Source organism: Ovis aries, chromosome 15 (genome assembly GCF_016772045.2).
Source record: "Ovis aries strain OAR_USU_Benz2616 breed Rambouillet chromosome 15, ARS-UI_Ramb_v3.0, whole genome shotgun sequence".
In the NCBI taxonomy this organism is placed as follows: domain Eukaryota; kingdom Metazoa; phylum Chordata; class Mammalia; order Artiodactyla; family Bovidae; genus Ovis; species Ovis aries.
Window position 1 is genome coordinate 5,610,596 of NC_056068.1, and position 24,791 is coordinate 5,635,386.

Sequence of the window (24,791 nt, forward strand, 5' to 3'; positions counted from 1 at the left end):
ATCCATCTGCTTCGCTGGGTAAACTGCACTCAGCTCTTTCCTCTACCGGCTCACATTTCCCATTGGCAAACTCCTACTCAGCCTTGAGGACTCAGGCCTCCCTGAACACCTCCAGGTAGCTTTCCCAGCTACCTGTGACACCCCAGCTAGCCAGAAACATCCTCTTCCTTTTTTCTTTTATTTAAAGCTCAAGGGAAAACAAGCTGTATCTATGCAATCAGTTTCTTCTTGGGCCTAGAAAGCAAAACAGCTATAAAACGACGACTTGCTATCTCTGCAGTGGAGCAGCACATTGGATGGTGAGACAAGGTTGCTGTCTATAGGGGGTGGCAGGATGGAGACAGGATGACCCTTTGCTGCCTTTCACTGTCTCTGTCCAAAACTAAATGTCCACCATCTCCTTTACTTGCTCTGAAACCCACAGGAAACAAAACCTTCATTTTAAAAAATGTCAGCTTTTTTTTTTTTATAGTAGGAAATTGGCTTAAAAGGCAAACGGTCCCCAAGTTCACACTAAAGTGGAAATGATTGATAGCTGGTCTTTTCCCAGAAGCAGATTTTCAGAGAGGGGAGGGCCTGAGAGAACTCTGTGTCCTGGAAGGGAGGCGCAGACACCAGGGAAGTGAGTGTCAGTCACACACAGAGGAAGGATTCGCAAAGCGGAAGCCAGAGACCCTGACAAGTGTGGCCTTCTCCACCTCTGTACTGGGGCTGGATCTGTCATCTGGGATCCAAGTCCAAAATTCTGTTTCTTTTTTTTTCTTTTATGTGTATATTTTTTTCTTTTTAATTTATTTTTTTTATTGAAGGATAATTGCTTTACAGAGTTTTGTCATTTTCTGTCAAACCTCAACGTGAATCAGCCCTAGGTATACAACACAACATTTACACAAACACTAGAGAACCGAGTTCACTAAAGTTTGGGATTCTTGTTTAAATCATTTCCGATTATGTTCAGGAGAAAGTACATTGATGAACCTTATAAACAAGACAGTGAATCACAATAACTCAACACAGGGCATTCTCATTTAGAAAGAAAAGTTTTTTTCACTGAAGACCTAATGCACAGAAAGCCACATCATGACTAAGTCGTGTGAGAGAACGGCTTGAACCACTTGGAAAAAGTTAGAACATGGGGACAAGGACCGGATCCCACATCTCTGCACATCCACATTCTGCTTTCCTCTGAGGACAAGCTCAAATTCTGCCTCCCTCAGGAAGCCTTCCCTGATTCTACCCACCCTGCGCTTTCCGCCAGACTCCCACAGTATTTCACCTGAACCACTGTTAACTTGTCTCCGATAACCTAGTACTCAGCACAGCACCTGGCACACAGGAAGTGTCAGGAAATACTTCTTGAATGAATGTAAGAATCTACATTGCAAACATTCATCTGCTCTCTAGATGGGTTCTAACCCAAGCCATGTTTCTTCAGCTTGTTTCAAAAGCTGTTAAAAGACTTCAGGAGGGAACTGAAGCGCTTACCAAAGCCTCTCAAATAGAGATATTATTAGCACATTAACACATGCTGTACATGTTGACATATACATTTAAGCACAAGAACAGCCTGCCTTTACAGAATACAGTTGACCCTTGACCAACATAGGTTTAAACTGTAGGCCCACTCACACTTGGACTGTTTTCTTCTTTATCCCTCATTATATTTATTGGGATATAATCGTTTTCCCATGGTGTGTTAGTTTCTGCTGCACAGTGAGATGAATCAGCTTTATGTGCACACGTATTCCCTCCCTCTGGGAGCTCCCTCCCAGCCCACCCCCCCCCCCCCACTCCTCTAGGTCATCACTTAGCACTGAGCTCAGCTCCCGCACCAGACAGCAGGTGCCCACCAGGCATCTGTTTGATACACGGGAGTGTATGTATGTTGATCCTAGTCTCCCAGTTCACCCCACTGGATTTCCTCAATAATAAATACTAGAGTATGACAGGATTGAGCGTTGGTTGAATCTGCTGACATGGAAGTGAAGATACAGAGGAACTGAGTAAACAGAGGGCTGACTATAAACTGCATGCAGATTTTCAGTTGCATAGAAGGTCAGCACCCCAACCCACCCCCTTGGTAAGAGTCAAATGTGTGTGTTTAGTTGCTCAGTCGTATCCAACTCTTTGAGACCCTATGGACAGGAGCCCACCAGGCTCCTCTGTCCATGGGATTCTCCAGGCAAGAATCCTGGGGTGGGTTGTCATGCTCTCCTCCAGGGGATCTTCCCAAGAGGAATCAAACCCAGGTCTCCCACGTTGCAGGCAGATTCTTTACCATCTGAGCTATCAGGGAAGCCCAAGAATCCTGGAGTGGTTGGCCTAACCCTTCTTCATCAGGGGATCTTCCTGACCCAGGAATCAAAATGGGGTCTCCCGCATTGCAGGTGGATTCTTTACCAGCTGAGCAACCAGGGAAGCCGCAACTGTTATATAAACATGTGTGAATGAATCTATTCAGAGTCCCTATGTGGTAGCAGTGGATATGCACATGGAGTCAGAATTAGTGGGACTGAGGGCCATGGTTTGAAAAGCAGGCCCAAGAGCCCCTGCCCAGCACAGCTGCTGCAGAACCACATTGTCTGGGAGTCCTCTCTGAGTCCTTTGGGCGTACACAAGGCATCCTGTGCCCCTTCTTCCTGTCTTCTCCATCCACACAGCCAAGGTTTCCCAGCTGCCGCAGGCCTGGACCTACAGCTCCATCTGGGCCAGCCAGGTGCTGGAGGGGAGACTAGAAAATAAGTCCTGATGAGTCAATCGTAGCTGCCAGTTCAGCCTCTAAACACACGCCCTATGATTGAATCCTGGCTCCTCCACAATGTCAGCACATGTCTTATATAAGCCATATCACATCTCTGGATTTGATTTTATCTACAAAGTGCAGGTCACAGTAACATCCACCCTCCAAGGCCTTGTGAGCATGGGCCAAGTTCATATACATATAGCACATAAGTCTGGGATGTAAAAAATATTTAGCAAACAATCGTTATTATCATTACCATCAGAATTGTTTTCTATGTCTTTCCAAGGAAAATCCAGCTTGTGGACTGGGGTTTTCTATTGCATTGATGCCAAAACCACATCTTCCAGAAACTACTCTAGGACTCCCAAATGCATCCAACTTTGTCACAGGGCACACAAGCCCACATGCTCCTGACCTACCACAGTGGGAGGAGGGGGACAGGGGGTAAGTGCAAAGATTCTCCAGTTAGACTCCTTAGTCCCAAGACACCTACCACTAATCAAAAAATATTCTACTGTTTAAGTTAACACAGCCTCAGCCTCTGACGTATCCAGAAATGCTGTTTATTAACTTCAGAATTAGTCTCCTATTCCTTTTCCTAGACAACTTTGCAAAAGTAAATATGTAAAAGCCCCAAAAGCAGAGTAGCAAATGGCACTTTTTTTCCATTGAAAGGCTCCCCCATTTGAGGGTACTCGATCACATTATAACATTGCAGAACTGTCAGAGTGTAATTAGCCTGCATTGCTTCACATTCCTGATGGGGCAATTGTTTAAGACACAGCTTTATGAGGGACCAAATAAAGCGGTGAGAGACCTGTGATGCTGTGATCTTCAGGGTACCCGTCAGGGGAAGGGGCAGAAGGGAGGCCGGGAGAGGCAGTCTTTGAAGACAAGGCCATGTTCAGCCTGAAGATGCTCCCACTTCTGCTCTTACTCCACATGCAGCTTTCGATGGCCTTTCCAGTATCTTTTGCATCCCTAGAAGAGAAAAATAGAAACATTGTTCAGGTACCTCAGCTATCATTTAGGTGGGTGGTTGATTTGCTGGTGATGAGAAAATTGTTTGGGTCATCTTCTCTTTTTAGTTGAAACCGCCTGAAGGAATTATGTAAATGATTTGCTAGAGGCTGAACATCTTGTTTCAATGATTAGGAGAGTTCCAAACGGGGCTCTCTGAAAGCCGGGCATGCAAACACGCTCAACTCTTCAAACCCTCGGAAAACATGGCTGCCAAGCTGCTCCAGCTGGGAAAACCTTTTAGAAGGAATGGTTTTAATTATAAAATGATTTTCTGTCTCACTTACCTAAGACTTCCTTTCTAGAATGTCTGCAGTGCAGTTAGTACATGATTGGTGCTTTCTATATGAACGTGTCTGTGCAGCCAAATATCGCAGGCATACAAGAGAGTGTGAAGATGGGAAACTGTTAAGAAACCAGAAATCAGTTCATCATGTGGTTTTATTTCCTAAAATCAGACTATGGGGCTGTTTATAAACTCTTGGAAGCATTGTAAAAAGAAAAACTGATAGCTTTTTCCCCATTGTTTAACTGTATGAAAGGCCAAGTCTTTAAAGAAACACAAAGGAATGCTGTCAGAAATTTGACATGCGCAGTTTTCTTAGCATTACAGTTTTAGAAAAGCATTCTTTTCTTGTTGATTCTTTTTGTTTGACTTAAAAAAAAAAAATACTTCTTACCATGATACAGTAACCCATGGCTGATAGCCAGAAGTGATTAAGTACTTATTCTGCACAGGGTGTCCTGCTCAGCATTTCTCAAATATTGTCTCATTTCATCCTACAGCAACCCTGTGAGGACAGATTATTAATTCCACTTTAGAGATAAAAGTGAATCTTAAATCATATAAGTGATGTGTTCAGGACACACAATTAATCCATGGCAGAACTAAGTTTTGAACCCAAAGCTATCTGATCTGTGTGAACACAAAATTGCTGTGTCCTGTGTCGCTTGCAAAGTGCCACTTAAGGATGCTTAAGGTGAAAGAAAGAAGTCTCATAATTGGCTCGTTAACAACCTTCAGAACCTTTACTTAATGAGTTTCTGGCCTCTCTTGAAGAGCTACTGTGGTGGATAAAAGGCTAACGAGAGTGATGCTGCTGTTACTCCAAAACATGTTTGGCATTCTTCTCTTAAAATTTTCAGTTCTCATTTGGGAAGCAATGTGGTGAATTGGGACCCGATTATCATCTTGGCAAGCTCCTTATTTTTTTGCATCTTCGTGTCTGTGTGAATGATTAACCCTCCCCTACAATAGTGAAAAGAGGATAAAAAAAAGAGAATCTGCGTTGCTGCAACTAATACTTCAAGAAGTCAATAAATGCTTCTGCTGTTTTGTTTCGTTTGCTTTTTAATAAAAATAAGAAGGCAGTCTCCTAACTGTATACTAGCATTTTGCTTGAGATGTCTATCTTACCCCTCACGAAATACCAGTGTTTATGAATAATAGTAACTGTAGCACTGAAGGGATGAACTGTTCTTTCCAGTAGGCACTTATCTCTCAAAATCAACCAGCAAATTTGTGCTTTTATCTTTGTGGCAATCAGGTTATTAGCCCTGGTTTGACCTCTGCAATACCTTAAAAAGGAATGCAAAACCCCAGAGAAGTGAAGGCAGTTTCACAGCAAATCCCTTATATGTTTGTCTTTTTCCAGAATTACCTAGAGAAGTTCTACCAATTACCAAGGTACAAATATAAGTCTGAAAGAAAGAGCAAAACTAATGTGATTGTTGAGACCCTTAAAAGAATGCAGCAATTCTTCGGGCTGAACGTGACAGGGAAGCCAAATGAAGAAACCTTGGAGATGATGAGAAAGCCTCGATGTGGAGTGCCTGACTCAGGCAGCTTTATGAGAACCCCAGGAAACCCCAAGTGGGAAAACACTAAGCTGACCTACAGGTGATATTTCTCGAGTTTCAGAGTTTATTCACTGAGCCAGCATTCACTGAACTCTTACTGTGTTAGATACTGATACAGAATTTGGAATCCACTAGAGACAAGTAAATATCCCTGTTCTTACACAGTTTAGATTCTAGTGAATAAGTGAGAGGATAAAGTGGCGACGATCCTATGGCTTCTCGTCAATCCAAAGCCTGCCATTTTTGGTCTCCTTTCTCTAACAGTCTAAAGAGGACTGTGGCAAAGTTAGGCTGTCTAAGAACTCATGTCAGTCGTTCGTGGTTTAGTCACTAGGTTATGTCTGACTATTTATGACCCCATGGACTGTAGCCCGCCAGGCTCCTCTGCCCATGGGACTTCCCAGGCAAGAATACTGGAGTGGGTTGCCATTTCCTTCTCCAGGGGATCTTCCCCATCCAGGGATCAAATCTAAGTCTCCAGCATTTACAGGCAGTCTCCTGCATTGTGTGCAAGTGAATTCTTTACCACTGAGCCACCAGGGACACCGCCCCCCCCCCACCCCCAAAGACTTAATCATTGCTGGAGAGAATTTAGCCTCACCTTTCATCCATTTTGAAGATAATAACAGTAATAATGATACCCGATATTTATTGAAGACTACTATTTGCCGAGTAGTGAACTAAATGCTTTATATATACTTACTCTCACAAAAACTGTATGAGAGGGGTACTATTTTACCATCCTCATTTTATGAATAAGGAAATGGATTTTAAAGACATGTAGTAACTTGTCCAGAACCCAGGTCTGTCTTCAACCCTAAGTCCTTCACCCCCTCCTTACACACTGTTCAGTGGTAGCATGTCCCACGTGCAACAAACTCCAAACTAGAGCAATTTAATCTCCCGAGGGACTGCTGTTCTAAACACTAATGTGCCTTCTCATTTTGAAGGATTGTGAACTATACCCCAAACTTGACAAAGACAGACGTGGAAGCACTTATTGAGACAGGCTTTAAAGTCTGGAGTGACGTGTCATCCTTGACCTTCAACAGGACCTCGGACAAAGAAGCAGACATCCAGATTTCTTTTGCCCAAAAAGGTGGGCTCAAAGAAGTCAGGCTCGATTTTGCTTTCTCTGGCTAAATTGAAACTTGGCTAATACCTAATACAAATTGTTTTATTTCAGATCATGGGGACAATTCCCCATTTGATGGACCCAATGGAATTCTCGCTCATGCCTTTCAGCCGGGCCCAGGTATTGGAGGAGATGTTCATTTTGATGCAGAAGAAACGTGGACCAAAACCTCTGAAAGTAAGTCAGCCAAGGTTATGTCCACGTGCAGCTTCTCACTTGGCTTCCCATATTAGAATCTGCACGCCTACACGCATACACACACAGACACACACACACACTATTCTTATTACCTCAAGATAAGTTAATTTAGGTTTAGAAAAAATTTTAAAAGCTAAATCCTGACCTTGTTTCCTAAGGCAGGAATCAAAACAACAAATCATGGCTAAGTCCTTCCTGTTCCTATTTTTATACAAATAATGAAGTTTTATATACCACAGTATCAGAGCTTATGGCTCACAAAATCTAAAATATTTGCTATCTGGACTCTCATAGAAAAAGTCTGCTTACCACTGATTTAGCACATATCTTTATTTTAATATTGTGAAATTTTATGATGCTTGAAAAGATTTCTACTTTGTGACATTCAGAAATAATTAGGTTTATTTAGAAAACTGACCTACTTAGGAAAGAGCAGCCATCTAGATATTCTTCTTTATCTAGTCATTTCATCTTCATAGAGCTATTTTTTCAAAGATGTGTTCCCATATAGCAAACTACCCCTTTCAGGAGAAGACTCAGGGTAAGAATAAGATCACCTGAAGAGAACTGAGTGGTGCTTTAAAAGGTTATAGGGTAACAAGAGGCCATGGGACACTTTTTTGAAAATAATAAGAAAGGAACATTTTATCTTCGCTTGGGACCTGTTCCTCCCACCATTTCCTCAACATCAGTGATCTAAGTATTTATTATACCTAAATCCCTGTGCTTGAAGCTGTGTGTTTACAAAGATAATAAACTCTCCCCATGACTTCAGATTCTTGTTGCCCTTCCCACCAGGTTAGATGGTCACTACTGCTCACCTGATCCAGAGTCCCACCTGGACTGTTCACCTCTGGTCTCTGTCCCTCTGACTCTCCCCAACACTGCAAGGAGTTTTGTTCTTGGAAAGCTCATGTCCACATTTGGAAAGCCTGGTATTTACATTTTCTAGGCCAGATATGTGCACTTGACACTGACAGCTCTTGGGGATCGTCCAACATCATCTTTCATGGCTTGTCTTTGCATTTCACACAGAGCAGCCACACTGCAATTCACTGTTCCCAGATGACAGCATCTGCTTTCCAACCGTCCTACACTGGCTCACGTTGCTTCCTCTTCCTGAAATGCCCTTGCCCACACCCAAAGCCCCACCTTTCAAAATCTCTCTTTTTCCATACTATACCAATTGGTATGGAAACTCCCCATTTTGTCTTCTTCTCTGAATCCTAGTAGCCTTTGGTTTGTTTTCTCTGACTTCCCTCCTCATTATTCTGCACATTTAAGTTTCTGCACGTGTCTCCCTGGCTAGTCTATGCATCATGATAAATCCCCCAGAGCCCCTTGCCCAGTATTTCAGGCACGCAAAGATGTTTTTTTAAGCATTCTTGAATGCAAGGTGGAAGGATGTGAGGGTCAAGAAAGTAAGTCTTAGAGCATGGGTAGAATATTCCGGGCTAATTATCATCAGGAAGTGTTGAACACTGGAAAGAGCACAGGTCTTGCTATCATAACCAGGTTCAGCCCCAGCTCTACCACTTATTAGCTGCAAGACGAATAACAAGGGTCCAAAACCTCTGGGCTTCAGTTCCTTTCCTGTAGAAGTATTTCTAATAATATTTCGTAAGAATGTTACTGATTAAATATTATTACAATGACTAGTATATAAGAAAGTGCTCTACAACTATGATTATTTTTTAAGTAGGCAGTGTTAGAAAATGCACCATGTGTTTGTGAGATGGCACGTAGACCAGCTGGAGGGAAGGGTTCACATCAGAAATCCAGTCCTCAGACATCTGCCCGAGCCAAACGCAGTAGTCTTGGACTTGGCAAAGGAGCTTGGGCTTTGTTTGACAGGAAGTGCAAGCCTTGAAAGTTTTCCAGTTCCTAGTTACGAAAGGCACCGGACTCATGGAAGTCAAAAGACAAGAGTAGGGACCAATACGTGGCACGGTTTGTCTCTTTCTGGTGGAAAATTCCTGATGCTTCCTAGAGAGCTCAGAATCAAGGAAGAGCTGGCACTAGGCTCTGGGTGGTCAGGAAGCCAAAGGGAGTCAACCCCACACAGGAGGCCTGTCTCTCAGGCTGACCGGCTTCTTTTCTATGCGCCTCTTCACTGCGACTCTGCTCGTGGTGCTGTGGGTCTGGGAGGCTGGCGAGGAGCAGGTGTGGGATAGGGCCTCTGAGAGTCTTGAGACCTGTGATGGCCTCGTCATCATTTCCCTAAACCTCAGGTCTGTGAATTATGAGAACTGGAAGAAAGGCGGTCCTCTTGGTTCTAAGACCTGATGAGGTGATCATTACTTCTAATTGCAACCTATGAATCCTACCTTGTTTCCTTCCAGCCTCTATTTCATCAGATAATGAAGAGGAAGGGGAGAAGTCAGGCAGTTTGGGCCTGGAAGCTGCATTCCTCGAGATCCTATTCCCACTACCCTTCAATCCACTTCAACCCATTCACCGCACATGCTTGCATTTCAGATTACAACTTGTTTTCTGTTGCTGCCCATGAATTCGGCCATTCCTTGGGGCTGGCTCACTCCTCTGATCCTGGGGCCTTGATGTATCCCATCTACACTTTCAGGGACCCCAGCAGCTACTCACTGCATCAAGATGACATCAATGGCATTCAGGCCATCTACGGTAAGGTTGTCTGAAGTATGTGGTGACACCTGGGCATGTCAGGGATGCTCACCGCAGTCTGCTGTGATGATGGATGTTGGAGGGTACCTGGGAGCCCATCAGGAGAATACACAGGGAAAATGTGGTGGGTGCAGGCCATACAGTAATGTGCAGCCCTGAAAAACTCTGAATCAGGTGGACACAGATGAGTCTTTCTGAGAAGGAAATGGCGACCCACACTAGTACTCTTGCCTGGAGAGTTCTATGGATGGAGGAGCCTGGTAGGCTACAGTCCATGGGGTTGCAAAGAGTCGGACATGACTGAGCGACTTCGCTTTCTTTCTATAGTTCCTTTTGGAAAAGGAAATGGCAACCCACTCCAGTGTTCTTGCCTGGAGGATCGCATGGACAGAGGGGCCTGGTGAGCTACAGTCTATGGGGTTGCAAAGAGTCGGACACAACTAAGCAACTAACACACACACACAGATGAGTCTTTAAAACATTGTGATTCCTGGATAAGAAACAGAATGATACATATTACCCAGTGTACAAATTATGCGATATGTTGAAGCCACACAAATTAAGAATGCATACAGACAAAGCAAAGCATTTTCAAGAAACATGCTAACAAACACATATTTACGTATATATACACATGTTGAACATATCAAGATTGTTGTCTGTGACAGAAAGAAGTGGGATGGAGTATGAAGAGATATAAATGTTTTTTTTAAAGCTGAGACTGACACTTTCCAGGGAGGAATATAGAGGCCTTTGGCTCTGTCTATGTGTGGTCTGTCACACCTCTCCACCATGATCCGCTCATCTTGGGTGGCCCCATGGGCATGGCTTAGTTTCACTGAATTAGACAAGGCTGTGGTCCTAGTGTGATTAGATTGACTAGTTTTCTGTGATTATCATTTCAGTGTGTCTACCCTCTAATGCCCTCTTGCAACACTACCGTCTTACTTGGGTTTCTCTTACCCTGGACATGGGGTATCTCTTCATGGCTGCTCCAGCAAAGCGTAGCCGCTGCTCCTTACCTGGGATGACGGATATCTCCTCACCGCCACGCCTCCTGACCTTGAGCGTGGAATAGCTCCCCTAGGCCCTCCTGCGCCCACACAGCCACTGCTCCTTGGATGTGGGGTCATGGTGGAGAGGTCTGACAGAATGTGGTCCACCGGAGAAGGGAATGGCAAACTACTTCAGTATTCTTGCCTTGAGAACATCATGAACAGTATGAAAAGGCAAAATGATAAGATATTGAAAGAGGAACTCCGCAGGTCAGGAGGTGCCCAATATGCTACTGGAGATCAGTGGAGAAATAACTCCAGAAAGAATGAAGGGATGGAGCCAAAGTAGAAACAATACCCAGCTGTGGATGTGACTGGTGATAAAAGCAAGGTCCGATGCTGTAAAGAGCAGTATTGCATAGGAACCTGGAATGTCAGGTCCATGAATCAAGGCAAATTGGAAGTGGTCAAACAGAAGACGGCAAGAGTGAACGTCGCCATTCTAGGAATCAGCAAACTAAAATGGACTGGAATGGGTGAATTTAACTCAGATGACCATTACATCTACTACTGCAGGCAGGAATCCCTTAGAAGAAATGGAGTAGCCATCATGGTCAACAAAAGAGTCCAAAATGCAGTACTTGGATGCAATCTCACAAACGACAGAATGATCTCTGTTCATTTGCAAGGCAAACCATTCAATATCACAGTAATCCAAGTCTATGCCCCAACCAGTAATGCTTAAGAAGCTGAGTTGAATGGTTCTATGAAGAACTACAAGACCTTTTAGAACTAACACCTAAAAAAGATGTCCTTTTCATTATAGGGGACTGGAATGCAAAAGTAGGAAGTCAGGAAACACCTGGAGTAACAGGCAAATTTGGCCTTGGAATACAGAATAAGGCAGGGCAAGACTTAATAGAGTTTTGCCAAGAGAACACACTGGTCATAGCAAACACCCTCTTCCAACAACACAAGAGAAGACTCTATACATGGACATCACCAGATGGGCAACACCAAAATCAGATTGATAATATTCTTTGCAGCCAAAGATGGAGAAGCTCTATACAGTCAACAAAAACAAGACTGGGAGCTGACTGTGGCTCAGATCATGAACTGCTTATCGCCATATTCAGATTTAAATTGAAGAAAGTAGGGAAAATCACTACACCATTCAGGTATGACCTAAATCAAATCCCTTATGATTATACAGTGGAAGTGAGAAATAGATTTAAGGGCCTAGATCTGATAGATAGAGTGCCTGATGAACTATGGACGGAGGTTCGTGGCATTGTACAGGTGACAGGGATCAAGACCATTCCCATGGAAAAGAAATGCAAAAAAGCAAAATGGCTGTCTGAGGAGGCCTTACAAATAGCTGTGAAAAGAAGAGAGGCAAAAGCAAAGGAGAAAAGGAAAGATATAAGCATCTGAATGCAGAGTGCCAAAGAATAGCAAGAAGAGATAAGAAAGCCTTCCTCAGCAATCAATGCAAAGAAATAGAGGAAAACAACAGAATGGGAGAGACTAGAGATCTCTTCAAGAAAATTAGAGATACCAAGGGAACATTTCATGCAAAGATGGGCTCGATAAAGGACAGAAATGGTATGGACCTAACAGAAGCAGAAGATATTAAGCAGAGATGGCAAGAATACACAGAAGAACTGTACAAAAAAGATCTTCATGACCCAGATAATCATGATGATGTGATCACTCACCTAGAGCCAGACATCCTGGAATGTGAGGTCAAGTGGGCCTTAGAAAGCATCACTACAAACAAAGCTAGTGGAGGTGATGGAATTCCAGTTGAGCTATTTCAAATCCCGAAAGATGATGCTGCGAAAGTGCTGCACTCAATTTGCCAACAAATTTGGAAACCTCAGCAGTGGCCACAGGACTGGAAAAGGTCAGTTTTCATTCCAATCCCAAAGAAAGGCAATGCCAAAGAATGCTCAAACTACTGCACAATTGCACTCATCTCACATGCTAGTAAAGTAATGCTCAAAATTCTCCCAGCCAGGCTTCAGCAATATGTGAACTGTGAAATTCCAGATGTTCAGGCTGGTTTTAGAAAAGGCAGAGGAACCAGAGATCAAATTGCCAACATCTGCTGGGTCATCGAAAAAGCAAGAGAGTTCCAGAAAAACATCTATTTCTGCTTTATTGACTATGCCAAAACCTTTGATTTGTAGATCACAATAAACTGTGGAAAATTCTTAAAGAGATGGGAATACCAGAACACCTGACCTGCCTCTTGAGAAACCTATATGCAGGTCAGGAAGCAACAGTTAGAACTGCACATGGAACAACAGACTGGTTCCAAATAGAGAAAAGGAGAACGTCACGGCTGTATATTGTCACCTTGCTTATTTAACTTATATGCAGAGTACAGCATGAGAAATGCTGAGCTGGAGGAAGCACAAGCTGGAATCAAGATTGCTGGGAGAAATATCAATAACCTCAGATATGCAGATGACACTACCCTTATGGCAGAAAGTGAAGAGGAACTAAAAAGCCTCTTGATGAAAGTGAAAGAGGGGAGTGAAAAAGTTGGCTTAAAGCTCAACATTCAGAAAACGAAGATCATGGCATCTGGTCCCATCACTTCATGGCAAATAGATGGGGAAACAGTGGAAACAGTATCAGACTTTATTTTTCTGGGCTCCAAAATCACTGCAGATGGTGATTGCAGGCATGAAATTAAAAGACGCTTATTCCTTGGAAGAAAAGTTATGACCAACCTAGATAGCATATTCAAAAGCAGAGACATTACTTTGCCAACAAAGGTCCGTCTAGTCAAGGCTATGGTTTTCCAGTGGTCATGTATGGATGTGAGTGTTGGACTCTGAAGAAAGCTGAGCGCTGAAGAATTGATGCTTTTGAACTGTGGTATTGGAGAAGACTCTTGAGAGTCCCTCGGACTGCAAGGAGATCCAACCAGTCCATTCTGAAGATCAGCCCTGGGATTTCTTTGGAAGGAATGATGCTAAAGCTGAAACTCCAGTACTTTGGCCACCTCATGCGAAGAGCTGACTCATTGGAAAAGACTCTGATGCTGGGAGGGATTGGGGGCAGGAGGAGAAGGGGACAACAGAGGATGAGATGGCTGGATGGTATCACTGACTCGATGGATGTGAGTCTGATTGAACTCCAGGGGTTGGTGATGGACAGGGAGGCCTGGCATGCGGCGATTCATAGAGTCTCAAAGAGTCAAACACGACGAAACGACCGAACTGAACTGAACTGAACTGAAGTGTGGTCTGGATCATTCCATCTCTCCTTCCTCTTGCCCTCCTAGCCCCTAGTAGCTGTAGGAACAAGAAGCCAGAGAAAGGTTTGCAACTCTATCTCTAAAAAAAAAGAATTAAAAGTGTTGATGGGACAGGAGTGTTGTGGAGTCACATTGGGTAAAACATTCTCCCTTTCTGGTAAGACAGCTGTATCAAAAGCAAGCAGGCTAGGGTTCCACAACTATGATTTTTTTTCATGACAGTAGAATTTTCAGGAACAATGAGACTTAGTCTAACTGCCTCTACTTCCCAATTCCTTTTCCTCTGAAAACACCTCCTTTCCTCGCTCACCCATATTGTAACTGCTTGCAACCTTTTGTTCTGCAATGAGAAAATACATTACAATTTAAATATTCATAGGAAAATATTTCTAAAATTGAACTTAGATTTATGCTGTTTGGCAGAAGACTGATAGATAACAGCTTCTTGAAGGTGGATTTTTTGTGGGCAACGAGAAAGTAAATACTGAGTGACTAAACATTCAGAAAGAGGAGCCAAGAAGGGAAAGAAACATGGGATTCTGATTTTAAACTGGCAGAGGGGAAGGGAAAGAATCCACATTTCTTTGCTTCACAACTTAACCTGGAACTGTCCCTAAAGTCACAACTACTCTTTTGTTTATTTTTTTATGTAATTCTTCGGGTGTGCTGGGTCTCCGTTGCTGCCCCGGTTTTCTCCATTTGTGGCGAGAGGCAGCCTCTCTTCACTGCGGTCCACGGACTTCTCACGGCAGTGGCTTCTCCTGTCGCGGGGCACGATCTCCAGGGCCCTCAGGCTGCAGTGGTCACGGTCCATGGGCTCTCTAGTGGCGGTTCCCGGACTCTAGAGTGTGGCAGACGGGCTTAGCTGCTTCCATGGCATGAGAGACCTTCCCAGATCAGGGATCAGACCCATGTCTCCTGCATTGGCAGGCGGACTCTTTACCAACTGAGTCATCAAGGAAGACCTGTTTAATTTTTTAATTATATAAAAAGACTTTTAAGAGAGCCTAATGTGTGCTTAGAGAAGGAAATGGCAACCCACTCCAGTATTCTTGCCTGGAGGATCCCAGGGACGGAAGAGCCTGGTGGGCTGCCGTCTAGAGTTGGACATGACTGAAGCAACTTAGCAGCAGCAGCAGCAGCAATGTGTGATTACTTTAACACCTTGTAGGATAGTCAGGTAGCATTTCTTTTCATATGAAGACCCTTCACTGATCTGAGATGTATTGAGTGTACACCCTGGGCTTATGTTTATAGAAAGTCTTTTCTAAATTTCAGGACCCTCAAGCAACCCTGTCCAACCTACTGGACCAACCACCCCCACCGCCTGCGACCCCAGACTGACATTTGATGCTGTAACCACGCTCCGTGGAGAAAAACTTTTCTTCAAAGACAAGTATGAGAATGAAATATTCCTTTTTTTGACTTCTTTTACTGCCTAACTTAAAACTGTTCTAATTAAGTCACATATTACATATTACTCAACTTTTCCTTTGAAATCTATGCATGTGAATATCATCGGAATTGATAGTGCTTTCTGGGTAACTCAAAACAACCCAGAAAAGAAAAAATAGTTAAAACATTTGTAAATATTCAGATGTTTCTGAAGATGTAAAAAAACATGGGCTCTAGCTGTTAGAAACTCTGTGGCTGGGTTTCCCCAAGACCAAAATAGTATTTGGTCCTACCCAAATTCAGTCAGGTGAATGGAACCAGTCACTTCATAAGATGCGGGAAAACTCATCTGACTGAAGTTTTCCATTTTCCATTGGCTATTTTGTGACTGTGTACCCACAGGCTGAGTGTGCTGGTATTCTAAATATCCTCATCATATCCTAGCACCAGTAATGAAAGCCTAACAAAATAAGACTTGTCGGTGTGTGAGAATGGAGGTAGTATAAAACGTAATCGGGTAAGGCCCCTCCGGTCAGCTCCTCTGACACCAGCAGAGTTCTCACCAGATGGATGGGGTCACCACAAAGGACTGGGCATATGCTGGTCACTGAGCTGCCAGCATCCCCTTCATTGGGTGACACATCCTCTCAGCAGGCTTACAGGGCCGGTGCCAGCCCCCGACTCGCAGAAACCGCCTTCGTAGACTGTCACGCGTGCATCTCTCCTTGTGTTCCACTAGGTACGTCTGGAGGAGGCACCCTCAGCTACCAATGGTGGAACTCAATTTCATTTCTCTCTACTGGCCGTCCCTGCCAAATGGCATACAGGCTGCTTATGAGGATTTTGACAGGGACCTAATTTTCATATTCAAAGGTAACTGCTTGAGGTTTTCCTCTTCTTTTAGTTCCTGGTGGAGGGAAGGGCAGGACTCCTTTGTGCTCTTTTCCGGGTTCAAAGAGGTGAGTCAAGGAGAGAGTGTTAACACTGGCTGCGTTTTTGTCGAGAGACCTGGGTTGGGTCCCCTGTCCACCACTAACTGCTGTGTGAACTTGAGCAGGTTGTACTCTCTTCAGGCATTAATCTCCTCATTTACAAAATAAGAACACTTCATTAGACCACCTTTAGCGTTCTTCCACCATCATCCCAGGCATAATTCTCTAAGATTCCCCCAAGGTTCTAGTTAAATCTCTGTATAGAAGTCACATGAGATAAGACATTCAAGTGTGGGGCCCTGAATGCCAGGCTAAGAAGTTGGGAATAGTTTACAGGTGCTGGGGAACCATGAGGGCTATCTCATTGGGCTATAGCCCAATGATCTTAACTTGACCACCTTTTTCTTTTCAAGACTATTTTTTCCATTTTTATTCCTATGGAGAATTTATGCAAAGGTTAAGAAGTGATATACATTTTGTAGGAATGGAAAAACTTTACCTGACATAAATCTGAATCATTGACAGGCACCCAGTACTGGGCTCTGAGTGGCTATGATACTCTGCAAGGTTACCCCAAGCATATATCAAGCTATGGCTTCCCAAGCAGTGTCCAAGCAATTGATGCAGCTGTTTCCTACAGGAGAAAAACGTACTTCTTTGTAAACGACCAGTTCTGGAGGTAAGATTTTTTTTCCATTAGAGATTGAAATCTATGTTTTTCACCCTGTCTTGAAACCATCGATGATCAGGTATCTGAAGGTTTAACATAACTAGATGGTCTCTGATAAGCATTCTTTTTAACAAGATGATTGATGTTGCTATGGCTTTTGAAATTTTCATGAAGTTAAGACTCCTGCACAATGGTATTGAGCACTCTATATCCTGAAAAAGAGCTAAATTGAATAGAGCACTAAAGTGAGATGCAAAGAAAGAATTAGGCTAAGTCTCATTTATTCATGAAATTCTAAGAGTTAAATTCTACTACACTCAAGCAAATGTTATACAGAACTTGATTCCCAAGTTGAAACTATTATTTATATTTATCAGATAGAGATGATGAATCAATTAAGTAAAAGCCTTAGAAACATAAGCTCTCCTTTTTGAAAATAACACTGCACCAGCAATCAGAAATCAGCCTTAGTATTAGTGATACCAGTATATTTTATAAATAAGTATGTACCCTTAGGTAGCGAAATTAATCATCATTAGTTCCAATAAATAGGATATTGTGAAGAACTAATGAGAAGATACGTGTGAAGGCACTTTTTAAAGTATATACAATTTAAAGAAAATTGTTATCAGTGTATATTATATTGGTCTTAAAATATGGGATGATTTTTTTTTCTCATCAGCTATGATGACCAAAGTCAATCTATGGAACCAGGTTATCCCCAAAGCATAGCAAGTTTCTTTCCAGGAATAGAAAGTAGAGTTGATGCAGTTTTCCAGGAGAATTGTAAGTAGAAAATAAACTTAATAAATTTGTTTAATTTTTTTAAATAGCTCATTTGCATTTGATAGTTATAATAAGACTGAAATGGGGTTTTTTAATTGAAAATATCCAAGATCTTTTACAAGCTAATTCAATACATTATATCTTTTTTTTATATAGCCTTCTTCCTTTTCTTCAGTGGACCAAGATATTTTGCATTTGATTTCCATGCTCGTAGAGTTACTAGAGTCGACAGAAGCAATAGATGGCTTAACTGTAGATACAGCTGAAGCAAAATTAAATGTGATTGTATCCATTTTCTGAATATGGAAGGGAAGTCTAATTTTCATATCTATTACACTGTATCCTATTTATATTTTCTCAATAATAAATAATGTTGTTTGCTATCACTGTATTCATTGGACTACTCTTCAGTGAAATTACGTATCCACTGTTTGCAGACGTTGATTTGGTTCTCATACATTCCGTTTCATGTTAGTGAATCCATCACAAGAAGGAGATTAAGTCTTCTTTGCCACCTCAATCAATATTCATTATTACCTTAACTTGTTGATTTGACTTCTAAAATGCCCATTCATTCTTAAGTCTTTTAAATATGTCTTAAGTGTACCTGCTACATGTTATTTAGCACTGTATTTTGATTAGAAATAAGGATTATGACCCCAGAGAAGGAAATGGTAACCCACTCCAATGTCCTTGCCTAGAAAATCCCATGGACAGAGGAGCCTGGCTAGCTATAGTCCATGGGGTCGCAAAGAGTAGGACACAACTCTTCAAGTGAATAAACAACAACAAGTACTATGAACAACATAAGCTGTATACATTGCCTTGACAAAAATGTGATGTTATTTTCCACTCTTGGAAAACAATATTGTTGATACCTGCTGTGGATTGAATTATATCTCCCTAAAAATGGTATCCAACTAGTCCATCCTAAAGGAGATCAGTCCTGGGTGTTCACTGGAAGGACTGATGCTGAAGCTGAAATGCCAATACTTTGGCCATCTCATGCAAAGAGTTGACTCATTGGAAAAGACCCTGATGCTGGGAGGGATTGGGGGCAGGAGGAGAAGGGGACGACAGAGGATGAGATGGCTGGATGGCATCATCGACTTGATGGACATGAGTTTGAGTGAACTCCGGGAGTTGGTGATGGACAGGGAGGCCTGGCGTGCTGCGATTCACGGGGTCACAAAGAGTCAGACACGACTGAGCGACTGAACTGAACTGAAAAATGGTATGCTGAAGCCTTCACCCCAGGCACCTATGGAACTAGCATCTCTGTTGATGTAATTAGCTAATATGAGGTTATACTATATTAGGGTAGGTCTAAAAACTGATATTTTTATAAGAAGAGCAGACACTAGATATCCAGTTGAGAAGGCCTTGAGAAGGTGGAGCAGAGTGGGAATGATTTATCTACGTGGCAAGGGTTGCTGGCGACCACCAGAAGCTGCAAAGAGGCAAGGAAGGATATGCCCTAGAGCCTTTAGGGAGAAGGACATGAGCCTCCCGACTCCTTGACTTTGATTTGTAGCTTCCAGACTGTGATAAAAAAAAAAAAAAAAGTTTCTCTTGTTTTAAGCTACCAAGTTTGTGACAGTTACAGCAGCTCTAGGAAGCTGAAATAGTACACCTGCACTTAAGGAAATGAATCAATACAGGAAGTCAGAACTGAAACCCTGGTAGAGATAATTGGTATCTTCCCAGGGGAGAAGCAAAAAGGAGGGGTACCACCTCCTCTCCTGCCTCCTCCTTGGCTTCTAGAGTCTGAGCAAATGGGCAAGTTAGATCTGTTGTTCTTCATTTCTGTTTTCCCTGAGCTCCTCAAAAGGACACCTTCTACAGAAAACTAGGGTTTGCCAGACCAACAGAACTGTGCTGGGCACAAAAATCAGTAACTCTTATTTAATTGAATTAAACTGAGATGAGATGCATAAATTTGCTAGTGGATTTTCTATTAAGAACTTTAAGATTTGTGGGATCATAATGGTTAGTCCAGACACTAAAATCATTATAATACCCAGGGAGCCTAGGCTGGTGCTCTGGAATGACCTGGAGGAGTAGAATGGGGCAGGGGAGGGAGACTCAAGAGGGAGGGGACATGTATATAATTATGACTGATTTATGTTGATGTACAGCAGAGACCACCATAGCACTGTAAGGAAATTACCCTCCAATTAAAAAATCATTATAATATATTAGCAGTTGTTAGAATGTAATACAATGCAGCTCATTACATAATAACTATGTGAACTATAAAATATATTTAACACTATCATATATTTTGTTCTTTTTCAGTTAAAATTTTTAAGCCCAGCAGATGATTAATTTAGTATAATTTGATAATTTTGGTTCAAAATTTATCTATTAAATGAATTTAAAATAAATATTTTAAATGACTGACTTGTGATCTATGATTTTCTTAATATACTACCACATAGTCCATCTAAAGTATAAAGGGAATTTTCAATATATTTGCGGGTATTTTCCCTTATCAGAAATATTATACTATTGATATTAAACTTTTAGATGTTGCTTCATAGATTAATGAAATATTTTGTCAGTATTCAATGTCTTCAAAGAGTCTCTTGAGTATGTCAATACTTTATTGTCAACTTATTTTATAAGATAAAATAAAAACTAGTATATACTATAATTTCATTTATTCACTTATTCTACAATTAATCACCTACCTGTTCCAGGTACTGTGCTAGGCAAAGTGAGGGAAATGGATAAGCAAGTCATTGTATCAATGTCAAATGGCAAAAGGACGTGTAAGAATTTGAGATTTCATTTTTAAGAGTCAATTTCAGACTATGGCATCTTCTAAAACTTCTTATGAAATCAGTTTTTACAGGCACAAAGATGGGAGATTCATCTCTGAATACCTGCTAGTTGTACCAGCTATTTATGACAGATTCGTGGCCCAAGCCTCATCTGTGCATTTTCAACACAAGACCTGAATTCATGTTATTTCTTTATCCATATTTCACAGGCAAAGAAAGTGAACAGCAATATAAAGTATAGTGAAGAATTTTAAACATTAGCCCTTTTTAAGGTTTTCTTGACAATGTGTGGTATTTTCTGGATGCTGTGTTGAAGTTTTGAGTATAAGAGATGTGAGAATTTAAACTTAAAACATGGATCGGAAGAATCAATATAGTGAAAATGAGTATACTACCCAAAGCAATTTACAAATTCAATGCAATCCCTGTCAAGCTACCAGCCACATTTTTCACAGAACTAGAACAAATAATTTCAAGATTTGTATGGAAACACAAAAAGCCTCGAATAGCCAAAGCAATCTTGAGAAAGAAGAATGGAACGGGAGGAATCAACTTGCCTGACTTCAGGCTCTACTACAAAGCCACAGTCATCAAGACAGTATGGTACTGGCACAAAGACAGACATATAGATCAATGGAACAAAATAGAAAGCCCAGAGATAAATCCACACACATATGGACACCTTATCTTTGACAAAGGAGGCAAGAATATACAATGGAGTAAAGACAATCTCTTTAACAAGTGGTGCTGGGAAAACTGGTCAACCACTTGTAAAAGAATGAAACTAGATCACTTTCTAACACCGTACACAAAAATAAACTCAAAATGGATTAAAGATCTAAATGTAAGATCAGAAACTATAAAACTCCTAGAGGAGAATATAGGCAAAACACTCTCAGAAATAAATCACAGCAGGATCCTCTATGATCCACCTCCCAGAATTCTGGAAATAAAAGCAAAAATAAACAAATGGGATCTAATTAAAATTAAAAGCTTCTGCACAACAAAGGAAACTATAAGCAAGGTGAAAAGACAGCCTTCTGAATGGGAGAAAATAATAGCTAATGAAGCAACTGACAAACAACTAATCTCAAAAATATACAAGCAACTTATGCAGCTCAACTCCAGAAAAATAAACGACCCAATCAAAAAATGGGCCAAAGAACTAAATAGACATTTCTCCAAAGAAGACATACGGATGGCTAACAAACACATGAAAAGATGCTCAACATCACTCATTATTAGAGAAATGCAAATCAAAACCACAATGAGGTACCACTTCACACCAGTCAGAATGGCTGCCATCCAAAAATCTGCAAGCAATATATGCTGGAGAGGGTGTGGAGAAAAGGGAACCCTCCTACACTGTTGGTGGGAATGCAAACTAGTACAGCCACTATGGAGAACAGTGTGGAGATTCCTTAAAAAATTGCAAATAGAACTCCCTTATGACCCAGCAATCCCACTTCTGGGCATACTCACCGAGGAAACCAGAATTGAAAGAGACACATGTACCCCAATGTTCATCGCAGCACTGTTTATAATAGCCAGGACATGGAAACAACCTAGATGTCCATCAGCAGATGAATGGATAAGAAAGCTGTGGTACATATACACAATGGGGTATTACTCAGCCGTTAAAAAGAATTCATTTGAATCAGTTCTGATGAGATGGATGAAACTGGAGCCAATTATACAGAGTGAAGTAAGCCAGAAAGAAAAACACCAATACAGTATACTAACACATATATATGGAATTTAGGAAGATGGCAATGACGACCCTGTATGCAAGTCAGGAAAAAAGACACAGATGTGTATAACGGACTTTTGGTCTCAGAGGGAGAGGGAGAGGGTGGGATGATTTGGGAGAATGGGAATTCTAACATGTATACTATCATGTAAGAATTGAATCGCCAGTCCATGTCTGACGTAGGGTGCAGCATGCTTGGGGCTGGTGCATGGGGATGACCCAGAGAGATGTTGTGGGGAGGGAGGTGGGAGGGGGGGTCATGTTTGAGAACGCATGTAAGAATTAAAGATTTTAAAATAAAAAAATAAAATAAAATAAAAAAATAAACTTAAAACTTGAAAGAATGATATTACTTTTATCTTAGGTAGAGCTCCTTCCAAAGCAAAGGCTAAGGCAAGACCTTGGCGCAGTCACTTTATTGGGGATGTGGTCCCAGGAAGCAAGAGTGAGGTTGAGCAAGCAGAGTGAAACAGAAATTCATTAATTCAAGTATGTATCGCTGAGGTTTCTGCTACAGGAGCTGGGGCTCAGTTCCAGCAGGACTTCCTGAGAAACTTACAGAACTCCTTTCAGTTGTTCACTTGTTCTCCAGTGGGTGGGAGGCTGGAACATTCGTCCTTCAGCTCCCCGCCCCACAACCAGGTAGCTCGAAGGAGTTGACCTGTCAGTTCCCATGGCAGCTTAATGCCCTGAGCAAAAAGCACAAAGATACTCAATGAGTGGTTAAGGGTGGGCTGTGTAAAATGAGTTACGCAGACCTGTCCACAGCTGCACAGCTAAGCTCAGAGGTATGCTGGGAGATTGTCACACAGGGCTCCAGAGGCACCTCCTATAACTTTGTTGCTGGGAGATTAAAGTGGGAAATTGGAGGTGTCTTCTCTGGGGAAACTTACTCACCTGAGAAAAGGGATTTACAAATACTCGACCTATAGAAATCTCAGTGGGGGAAAGACTTACCAGTTACCTCTGTTAACACGATCCCCCTCTTCCTTTGCGGCAGTAAATTTCATCCGAGGTAGCAATGCAGCTAAAAGACCGTTTTGTAGCCTCGCTTATGGCTAGATATGGCCATGTGTTTAATTTCTTGCCTCAAAGTGTAAGCAGAATACTGTACAGGCTTCTAGAAAGAGACTTGGCATGTACTGTCTCTTCCTTCCTCTTTCCTGCTGCCTGTATGTGCTAAGTCACTTCAGTTGTGTTTGACACTGTGCAATCCCATGGACTGTAGTCTGCTAAGTTCCTCTGTCCATGGGATTCTCCAGGCAAGAACACTGGAGTGGGTTGCCATTTCCTTCTCCAGCTGCCTGTAATGCAGACGCAATTGCACAAACTTGAGAAGCCACCTGGACCATGAGGCACTGGGCCTGAGAGATGGTGTTGCCAGGTGTCTGCTGCCTACATCCCTGATGATGTGGTATTGTCACACAAGCCTTGGACTACCAAATCTGGACTTTTCTCATGTGAGGGAGGAAGAAATGTTTCTTAATCATTTGGTACTTGGATTTTTTCTATTACATTTCAACCAAGAAGTCCAACTAATATATCACATGAAGTGTCTGGAACCCGCCCTACCGTCCTGCAGTAAAGGTCATGGGCCAGCAACCCTGCCAAAGCACACATAGCTTCCACTCAACTTTCTTGTCTCTCAATATTAAACAGATTGCAGATCACATCTCCAGACACTTTTTAAAAAGCTTCTAATATCAAAAACAGACACCAAAACAGAAATTTTGAAGAAATAGAGACAATCCTGGAAGCAAAAGAAAATCAAAATAAATGAAAAAATACTTAACATTCTTCAAAAATAAGACAAAGCTTACATCCAAAAAAACTAATGAAATACAAAGAAGTAAAAGGATACTCAGAGAACTAGAAAAAGCTCTTGGACATTAAAAATATAACTAAGATAAACTCAATAGGTGAGCTGGAAATGATGGAAAGTAATAAAGGGTATATTGGAAACACAGAGATTCAACCCAAGAGTTCCAATAGCTATGTATTCCAGAAAGAAAAAGAGGAAACTAGATGGAAAGAAATTATCAAAGAAATAAGAGAGGAAATTTTCCTTGAAGTTTTCATAATGAAAGAGCTCTCTTATTGCCAAGCAATGTACTGCAAAAAGACTCACATTAAGAGATATCTTTATAAAATTTCAGAATACCTGGGTAAAGAGACTTCCAAAATCATTCAGAAATAAAAAGAAACATACCAAGAATAAAAGGCTTTTCAACAACAACACTAGATTCGAGAAAACAATGGAACAGAAACTTCAGAATTCTAAGGCAGATTGATTTCAGCTTGATAGTCCCTAACCAGACGCACTCTCTGTAGAGTATGAAGATGGAGTAAAGGGTATTCTAGACATGAAAGGACTCAAAACATGCACTTTCCTTGCAGCCTTTCTTAGACCCCCACCCCCATTGCCCATGGCTGCCTACACGTGCATTTGCTCCAGTCCAGTCAGACCTCCTGCAGCTCGTCTCTGCCGCGGTCCCTGCTTCCTGTGGCCTCCCTCCACTCACATGCCTTCTCTTTTCCTCTTTGAGAACCAATCCTACACACTCTTCAAGAGCCAGTGCAAGCTCAGCCTGCTTGAAGCCTCTAGATCAC

General features: G+C 41.9%; 1 protein-coding gene across 1 annotated transcript; it reads left to right on the forward strand.

Moving 5' to 3' along the window:
• Positions 1–3,643: 3,643 nt before the first annotated feature.
• On the forward strand, positions 3,644–17,911 carry MMP8 (matrix metallopeptidase 8). The gene is made up of 10 exons (XM_004016526.5): positions 3,644–3,754; positions 5,419–5,663; positions 6,574–6,722; positions 6,810–6,935; positions 9,435–9,596; positions 15,141–15,258; positions 15,997–16,130; positions 16,715–16,868; positions 17,542–17,645; positions 17,802–17,911. The coding sequence occupies exons 1-10, from the start codon at positions 3,644–3,646 to the stop codon at positions 17,909–17,911; spliced, it is 1,413 nt and encodes a 470-aa protein (XP_004016575.2).
• The last annotated feature ends 6,880 nt before the right edge of the window (positions 17,912–24,791 follow it).